The sequence below is a fragment of the Hyalella azteca genome, unplaced genomic scaffold, assembly GCF_000764305.2.
Source record: "Hyalella azteca isolate HAZT.00-mixed unplaced genomic scaffold, Hazt_2.0.2 contig9635, whole genome shotgun sequence".
NCBI classification, from domain to species: domain Eukaryota; kingdom Metazoa; phylum Arthropoda; class Malacostraca; order Amphipoda; family Hyalellidae; genus Hyalella; species Hyalella azteca.
In genome coordinates this window covers 16,733-26,658 of record NW_025939701.1, presented here as the reverse complement: position 1 = coordinate 26,658, position 9,926 = coordinate 16,733, and the positions used below count along the sequence as shown (strand labels likewise).

Sequence of the window (9,926 nt, the reverse complement as noted above, 5' to 3'; positions counted from 1 at the left end):
GTGATGGTGAGTGGTGATGGTGAGTGGTGATGGTGAGTGGTGATGGTGAGTGGTGATGGTGAGTGGTGATGGTGAGTGGTGATGGTGAGTGGTGAGTGGTGATGGTGGGTGGTGATATTGAGTGGTGATAGTGAGTGGTGATAGTGAGTGGTGATAGTGAGTGGTGATGGTGAGCGATGGTGAGTGGTGATGGTGAGTGATGATGGTGAGTGATGGTGAACTGAGCATATGGTGAGTGGTGATGGTGAATATGGCACTCATTTCAAAAATTGTATTCTATTTTATAAAAAATCATGAGTTCTTAAATTCTCTGAAGCACAATTTTCTAGGTAGACATCGTAAATATAATTAAAATTTCATACAAACTTGTGATCCTATATAGACAATAAAGATCAAACTTGAACTTCATGTATGAACTGTTTCAATAATCCTGATTTGTGGCTTTGATTTTGAAAATGGGGAAATATTATAATCTGTATATTATAATAATATATAATAAATATTTTATTTAATAATATTATGTATTGAAATAATAACGTTATTTTTGCGCTTGTTTTTTGAAATAGTTTTCAAAATAAGTAGGATTCTCATTTTGAACATATTATCTTTTATTGTAAGATATTATATATTGAAATAATAACCTAAGTTATGCACTTGTAAGATAGCTGAAAATTATTAGAATAGCATATCTTTAAATTAAAAAGTAGTTCAGTTAATAAAATGATAATTAAAGAAAACGATTTTTCATTGCAGTGGAACAAAATGACAAAACAGGGTCCACTATTCTCGTGGGAACTCGAAGCTTAGCAATGGACAAAAACGATAAAATTATATAAGATTTTTAATAAAAACGTAGTTTTTCTATCTGATTCGAATGATAAATGTAACATGTATGATAAATATTACCTTTAATATTATAAGTAATGTTTGAAATTACTTTATTTCTATTTTATTTTGCAGTTGACAACTACGCGCCGCGGTTCCTGGTGCACCGCGCCACGACCGTAGTGCCCGTCAACGTCACGGGTCAGATGAAAATATTTGCTTCTTAATTTAAACACGTTCAGTTATTTTAGAAGCAATATATAGTTCATTTTGAATAAGAATTTACTTTGGAATTATTTAAGTTGATATTACTTATCATGCATCTATTGAAAATTGTTCAAAGTTAATACGGAATAACTTAATTTTATGCGGCAATATCAGAGGTGAGATGAGATCTTTACATTTTATATCTTATATGACATTTAATATATTATATGACAATTAATTAGTTTTGTTACTACTAATAATAACATTTTTAAAACAAATGTACTTTCACTTGCTAAAATAACATGAAATTAGCTACATAAAAGATGTCCACTCCATCTCTGTCAATCCCACCAGCCAACACAGTCGATGTTGAATATCCCGATACTTAAAAAAATAAAATTGTTTGGCAGCCAATATCCAATCGTGGCAGCCAATATCCAATCGTGGCAGCCAATATCCTATCAGATGGCAGCCAATATCGACTAGTGATGCTGGAGAAATGGTGATGGAGTCAGACTATGGCAATCTAAATGTTGGCCACTTAGTTATTTATTGTATTACAAGTGGGGAATGTGGAGCTGTACAGTTCGGTCATCCATTTTTTATAGCATTCACAGAATAATAAAAGTTTACCACTCAAAATTTAATGAGAGTTTTTGTACACAAAAGCGTATAACTTACTGAAAGCCTCAAGCATATTCACAAGCCTCATCTTCCTCTTTTATTGCAGTGCCCCATAACCATGTATGGAATTGGCATACTTTTTGACGGTACTGAATCTAAATGGGGGCAAAATTTATCCTAAAATTTTACGAAGAGGAAAAATTGCGCATAAATTGAAAAATCCCTCCTTGATGATCGGTTTCAATTTAAAGACGTTCTATGGCCTTATATGGATTTCATCCAAAATTAAAATTTTTATGGAGAATCTATTAAAATGATGAATAGGCGATGATTGAAGGTTCCGATACGCTGCTATGTACGATGAGATGCCTGATTGGACACCATTTAAATAAAAACTAAAACACCATGTTTAAATACCTATTAAATATAATCACATTTCTGATTCCTAAAAAAATCTTACATTTATAACTTCAAGCACTCAGAATATACGATGTTGTTTTGTCTCCAAACTTGGAGGCAAAGAACATCTGCCTACATACCGTCCGATGAGATTACCTTTCTCCTGCACTCAGAGGAATAGGTGACACTTTGTCCAAATATTGATGAAATTTGTGCCCTGGGCCCATACTTTCAAAAAAAGTTAAGAGATCGTAAGTTCATCAGCCAACTATTGACTGTCTTTCAAGCCAAATCCACCAATCATAGACAAGAAAATAGAGCGTAAGTACTTGCGTTCACTTAGCGAACTTTGAAAGTATGGCCCCTGGTCTGGATGTACTTCTCTAACACTCAGTATGCCCCGATACAATTTGTCCCAGCATATGGACGAATAAGTCTTAAATCCACTCTCTGACAGTGCTGAGTGCGACAAAGTGTGTCACAATAGGGCAAATATGACCCAATTGTTTTTCCGAGTATAGCAGAAGAGATGGCCCGTTTGAGTCAAGGGACCTGAGATTATGTGACTAGCGCTTGAATTTCTCCAGGTTTTTATTTCCCTGAAGCGTCGATAAAGAAGGTTTGTGTCGCTGCAAATGATAGCAATGCTGCGTGGAGCCTCTTAGCTCTGTGAGATCTCGAGATCTGGAGATTACGCGCTTGAAATAATTCTCGTGAGTATTAAGCAGGAAATTAAAATATTTCCTGTAATGGAAGGACTCTATTGAATTACGATAAGTTAATGAGAACCTCTGGTGTGTATGAATTAAGAAAATGGTAATCCATTCCGGTATAAAATATGGCCTCCAATAAAGAGCCTCATTGACTTACATGTTTTATTTTCAAAGCACGGTAACCACTTAGTCTCGAGGCGTGTAATTTTACATAGGCCTCTCTAGAAAAAAAACAGGGGTAATCGTGTAGGTTATTTTATATATATTAATAAGTTTGAGACTTTTTAGAAGGCAATCGGCCTGAGATCGTCGGTCCATTAATGGAAATTTGTTTAGAACCTTTATAATGTTAAACTAAACTAAAACAATTCATTAAAATTAACAAAAAAATAAGTTAATAATAAGGCTGAAAATCAAAATCGAATGCCATATAGTGAATTTTAAGTAGATTATAAAGTACGAAATTTTATATTTTAGGAACAAGGTCTTGTTATCGACAAAAAGTCACAAGACCAAACCGAATGGATTATTCTAAAATGCGAAACAAGGATATCATGGTACACTCAAATAAATAGATGGGCCATTTGTTCGAAATAAGGACACGCTTGCTGAGCGTACCACTGATATTACGTCCTTTTTTCTGGCCAAACTGTGTAGAGATGATCCTATATAATGGCAAAAGTGCATCGGTCTTTGGACAAAACCTTATTGATTTTGCTAAGTGTACTTAATAAGTGAAAGAAATTCGCATATATGTTTTCTATTACAATACATTTCGAAAAAATATTTCGATTTCAAAATATATAAAATGTTTTATAGCGGATCGATTGGTTTCGAAACCGCTACAATTTAAGAACTTAGAACGGGGATTATAACACGAATTTGCCGAGGATAGTGTTCAAAGTGTATTTTGTTAAGTATAGAGGTTGCAACTGTAGAATGAACGAACGGCTATAATACTAGTTGCATAATACATATCGAGATGAATAAATGAAGTACATTATATAAGTAAATATTACAAATTAGATCAATATAACAGGAGCTATTTAATGTCTCACCCCAAACATTGGCGGACCAGGCTGTTACGATACTACAGATAAATGAATCGACGAAGAAACAAAATGTCAATCTATAAGTAGCTCGGATGGTTTGCGAAAAAGATAAATATTCTAGAAAATTAAAAAACTGATAACAAAGATAAATAGTGTCCCTACAGTTTCAATAGATTTTCGATTAAAATCAAATTCTTTATACAACTTAATGCAAAAGAAACTTTATTATTTTCCCAGGTTCGACATACCGTGCGTGGGCCTCAGACGACGACCTGGGCCTGACGTGCCCCCTGGGCCCAGGCGAGTCTGCCCGTTGCCCGTGCGCCTCCTTCACGTACCAGCTCTTCAGCCCGTCGGGGGACCACAGGTTTGCCCTGCACCCGTCAACGGGTCTGCTGGTCAGGAGAAGACCTGCCGCCACGACGGTGGGCCTGCGGGAGGGGAAGACTTACAAGTACAAACTCATGGTCCAGAGTGAGTCTTGGATGTTATATAGTGATATATTATGTTGATAGTATAGTGAAAATATGATATTGTACATGTAGGGCATACAAGTACAAACTCATGGTCCTGAGTGAGTCTAGAATGTTATTCGAATGTGTATGTAATTTTGATAGTATAGTGAAAATATGATATTTTACATGTAGGACTAAGTACTGTTCACTGTACTATTAGACATGTATCCTACATGTACACACTCTCGAGGAGTTCTTCTAAGTTTAAGAATAAAGGCTAAAACTAAAAAAGTTGCATAAAACATTTTACTGAATAGAAGTCCTAGATAAACAAAACAGAACGTTTCGGGCTATGCCCATCATCAGCTAGTAAAATACATCTGGAAATACATGGAAATCAATTTTAGTAAATAAATTTAGAAAATGATAAGGAAAGAAAGGAAAACAAACACANCACTTGCTCCTCCCGTGTCCATCAATCAATTTAAAATTCTTTGTAACGCTAGCAGCCAAACCGATTTACGAATTTTAGAGTCTCTTTACATCCATAAACTTAAACCTAAATTGAATAACCAATCCAGCTCTTCTCCTCTTTCGATTCTAGGTCAATAGTTGTGTTTGTTTTCCTTTCTTTCCTTATCATTTTCTAAATTTATTTACTAAAATTGATTTCCATGTATTTCCAGATGTATTCTACTAGCTGACGATGGGCATAGCCCGAAACGTTCTGTTTTGTTTATCTAGGACTTCTATTCAGTAAAATGTTTTATGCAACTTTTTTAGTTTTAGCCTTTATGTACAAACTCATGTTGCAGAGTGAGTCATGTATGTTATTCGCTGGTAAGTTGATATTTATTTTTAATAGTATAGTGAAAATATGATATTGTATGTGTAGGACTTGGAGGTAGGACTTGAAACAGCGAACTGGACTAGTATAACGAGTATAAGATTAACATCAACACACAAGTGCAAAGTCATGATCCAGAGTGAGTCAAGAATGTTATTCTTTAGTATAGTGATATATATTATCAATAGTATAACGAAAATATAATGTGATATTCACTGTACTATTGTATATGTATCCTACATGTACAAGTAGGTCTTGTAAATATAGAACACGGCCAAGCTAACCAGCGGACTGGAGGAGGACAAGACTTATATTTACAAACTCTTGATGCAGAGTGAGTGATGAATGTCATATAGGGAAATATATTTTCATTGTTTAGCGATTATATATTATATATTTCAAATGGTGACTGGAATGGAAATATGCTCGATATATTTGTTTATTTAATATTTAAATTATATACTAAATTTAACATGATCGTGATGATCAGTCCCTTTCTGTTATTTGGATGATTTCCGTAAATATTATTCAGATTCAAACCCAAGGATTAAGCCTTTCTAACTTGTAAAAAGTAATATTAAAAGTTTCAGCTGATAATTTTGGCTGATGAATTAGACGTATATATTGTTAAATTTACTTATATTGAAACTTTCATTATCAACGACAGATTATTCTTTATGTCAAATTAAAGACAATTAAATCATTAAACCACCTAATAAATAATTAGATTTGCGCAACAGTTATGAACCCTAAAGTGGAACGTTAGATCACAAAATATTCCGGTTGATTTTTTTTTTCAATTGAAATGCGAAAAGGTCATCATTTCTCTAGTTCAAAAGCGTAAATTATAAAGTTCTAAAAAATTCTAAATTTCTCATGCATTTTTTTTAAAGTTAAGAAAAAGTTCTTGAGCGAAACAAAATTTTTTTTACAGACGTCTCTACGTAACATTAACATTAACAATAACATTAACATTAACATTAACATTAACATTAACATTAACATTACCATTAACATTAACATTAACATTAACATTGACATTGACATTAACATTAACATTAACATTAACATTAACATTTACATTAACGTTAACATCAACAATAACATTAACATTAATTAACATACGTCACTAATCTCAGCACCTGAGCGTCAGGCAGGCCAATAAATGTTATCTAATTAATGCATCTAATTAACTACGTAAGCTCATTAATGAATCAATTAACGAGATTGTATTCGGTCTGAGTGAGACAATTGCCATATATTTTAGCAGTTATGTGATATTTATTTAGTGAAGGCTGACATAGTAATTATAAAATGGTCACATATTTTGACAATTATTCTTTTTCGGTGTAAATTAAAATTATGAAAAATTTGCAATAATATTATTCCGAAAATATTTCAAATTATTCGAGGATTAAGCACTAAATCCAACATTGCTGGATAACTCATATATGAAAAATTGAACATTGATTATTATGAAAAGAATTATAATACTATTGAATTTTTGATTATATATTTATGATAAACAAGTTAACTATTGTCGTAAGGGAGAAAATACGTAATATCCAACCATAACTGATATTTAGAACAAATCTTTAAGGGAAAATTGATGCGAAGAAGAATAACTTGACTTCGATCAATTGAGGAATAAGAATGACTTCCATTATTTAAGAACTATTATTTAAAGGTTAAAAATGGGTTTAGCGATTAAAAGGGGTTTAGATGTTAAAAATTCTTTTACTAGAATGAGAATGACATATATTAATCAAGGATTTGGATTGCTTACATAAATTAAAAGAACAGTGATAACTTCTATTATCTAAGGTTTGAAATTCACTTTCATATTCGATATATTTATATGTTGAGTTCATATTTATGTATTATATATTACACATTCCCCTCCTACAGGCGTGCTGGTGCCGGGGTACTCCAAGGAGCGCCTCTACGACGTCCTTGACTTGGAGATTTTCGTTGGTCCAGCGAACCTCTAAAAATCTCCATGGATTTAACCATATACGGACTCCATAAACTGAAGTTTAATTATTTATATATCTACGTGTACACTCATAGAGGCAAATGGGTCATATTGTCAAAATAGTGACACTCTTTCTTACCCACGAGTAAAGAGTGGACGTAGCACTGATACGCCCCAAACTGGGTCAGGCTGACCCACGCAAAAGAAGAAAATGCCTTGATTTTTTCGACAATTGCTCACTCATTTTACTGGGTGTAGGTTCAAAACAAAATTATCAAAAATGCAGTTCGCTGTTCAATAATATTTAAAAATTGTATTTTTTTTAAAAAACTCAAATTTTAATTTCTTTCAATTTCAAACAAATGATAAATGCGTATCAAATTATTTGCATATCATAAATGTAATGAAGTAACAATAAAAAAGTTTATAACGTTGTACGAAGAGAAAACTATAACAACTTAGATCCCCAGGGATTAGAACGAACAAACTCTATGTGCACTCTATATGTCTATTTAATTATAGATGTGATATAATCAGATTAGAATATGTTTATTATAATGAATAATAATAGATATGATCGTGGGGACATTAGCTTAGACGGCTCCAACACTCAGGCAAGCAAATGGTTCATAATGTCTAAATAGTGACTCATTTTTGGCACTAATAAGAACTATGGACGGACTTAAATGGCCAGGAAAACTTAGCCAAGCAGGGCCAAAAATTGAATAGTTTTTAGATATTGTTACACTCATTTCAATGAGTGAAGGCTTCAACTTTCGAATTTTACGGAGCTGGTTAGTTTATTAAAGACTCGATAGAGCGCTTAACTATAATTAATAATATTGCATTATTAATATATGAAAAATATAGGAATATTACGAAGAATTTCAGGAACCTTTCGTTGGTTCAAATTTGTACTATGGGGCAATGATACTGAAAATTTTATGTTGAAACAATTATTGAGAACTTCTTATATGAGGTGAAAAATATACATGCAGCTGTTCTTATATTAAATAAAATTTATCGTTTTTGTTTTAAATTGAAAATATATTTTTTTCTATATCGATGACATTTTCATCAACTTGTACAAATCTCCTTTCAATTTTGAATTGCTGCACGACACATCTACTTGAATTTTACATCTCTAAGTGATTCCAATTTTATTCAAATATTTTATTTATACCAAAATCTACCATATGAAATATGTATTTTATTTATTCAAGAATAGATTAAAGTGATTACAGCAAAGTGAATTATAATTATAAAATTTGAGATTCAATGTCTTGAATTTTTTAAATTATTTAAATTATTTTGTATATAAATTTATATTACTGTATAACAACGACATTTTTTGTATATCGTTCGCATTCTAAGATCGCGTTTGTGAACGAAGAATAATGAATATATTTGTTGAATGTGATTGAATAAAGAATTATTTATCTAGATGTTATCTGTAAAATTTGATTATTAATAAAAATTGTGTGAAATTTTCACATTATGAAATATTTTTCATAAATACGACATTAGTGAATATTTGAAAAAAACGATAATTCCTGCGCATACTAAGTTAAAATTATAACATAAATTCATATAATGAATTATATGAATTTGTATGAACAAACAATTAATTTGTTTATATATTTCAATATCCTTCAGAAGATAGAGAAACACGATCAGAATTACCAGAAGCTGTCACCGGGCAAAACGGGCGATACTTTCCAATACAATATTCAATAATATTTTGCATTGAACAAATCAATTGTTTAATATACGATTTAATTATATATTATATAAGTTAATTGCATATTATACAATTCGATTGTATATTATGGAAATTAAATTGTATATTCGACAGTTTACTTCTATAGTTGACAATTCAATTGCACCTAATACAATTCATATTACACAATTCAATTATATTATTAAGCTGTTACAAATTTGTTCAATATTTTAAATTGTAATAGAATAATAATTGTTCGAATTATCAGGAATTTTGGACTATAATTTCACAGCCAGGAACATCGTCCCATTTCCGACTCACATAATTGTCCCATTTCTGACTCGCATAATTGTCCCATTTCCGACTCGTGTAGCCCCGGAAATGAAATGGAATCTGGTCCACAAACCCCGCAGACTTACAGCGCATACTCTCAGATAAATACTGACATCAGATAAATAAATAAATACAGCGCATACTCTCAGACTGACAGCGCATACTCTCAGACTGACAGCGCATACTCTCAGACTGACAGCGCATACTCTCAGATAAATAAGTGGGCAATGTTGTCCAAATAGTGACCTTGTGTACCACAGCCCGAGCATATAGCAGGCGTAGCACTGATACGTCGTATGGTGAGACAAACTGGGTTGAGATGACCCACATGAGGGCAACAGTGCGTCGATATTTGGACAAAATTTCACTCATTTTTCTGGGTGTGGATTTTAGTGGCTTCTGTGTAATGCAAATTATTTTTTTTTTGTGAAATAATTTTGACTAAAAAATAAAATAAATTTGGTGTATCAAATTTGATTATAGTTTTTCGGGGAACAATATATCAGTAATGTTTTTTTATTCGAATTAAACAAATTCTGTTTTTTATTGTATAATTTGTAGAAGTGCTATAAAATATACCGATTTTTTGGTAAAAAATAGCATTTTTATCATGTTAACTGATTTAATGATTTTCCATTTAATTAACTTCCGCTGAATATCTATGAATAACCTCTTCAAAATATGTGTTTTATACGAGTATGTACAATATAACTACTACATATCAAAATGTATCGCATAGGATAAAAATTCAATGACAATCTCAATGTAAATTTATA

The 9,926-nt window shown here is 32.0% G+C and overlaps 1 protein-coding gene across 1 annotated transcript; it reads left to right on the top strand.

Annotated features, from left to right (window-relative positions):
- The first annotated feature begins 166 nt into the window (after nt 1–166).
- Nucleotides 167–7,329, top strand: LOC108674127. The gene is made up of 4 exons (XM_018162036.2): nt 167–179; nt 961–1,026; nt 4,058–4,294; nt 7,031–7,329. Exons 1-4 carry the CDS (start codon nt 167–169, stop codon nt 7,111–7,113), a joined length of 399 nt encoding a protein of 132 aa, XP_018017525.1. The 3' UTR covers nt 7,114–7,329.
- Nucleotides 7,330–9,926: the final 2,597 nt, after the last annotated feature.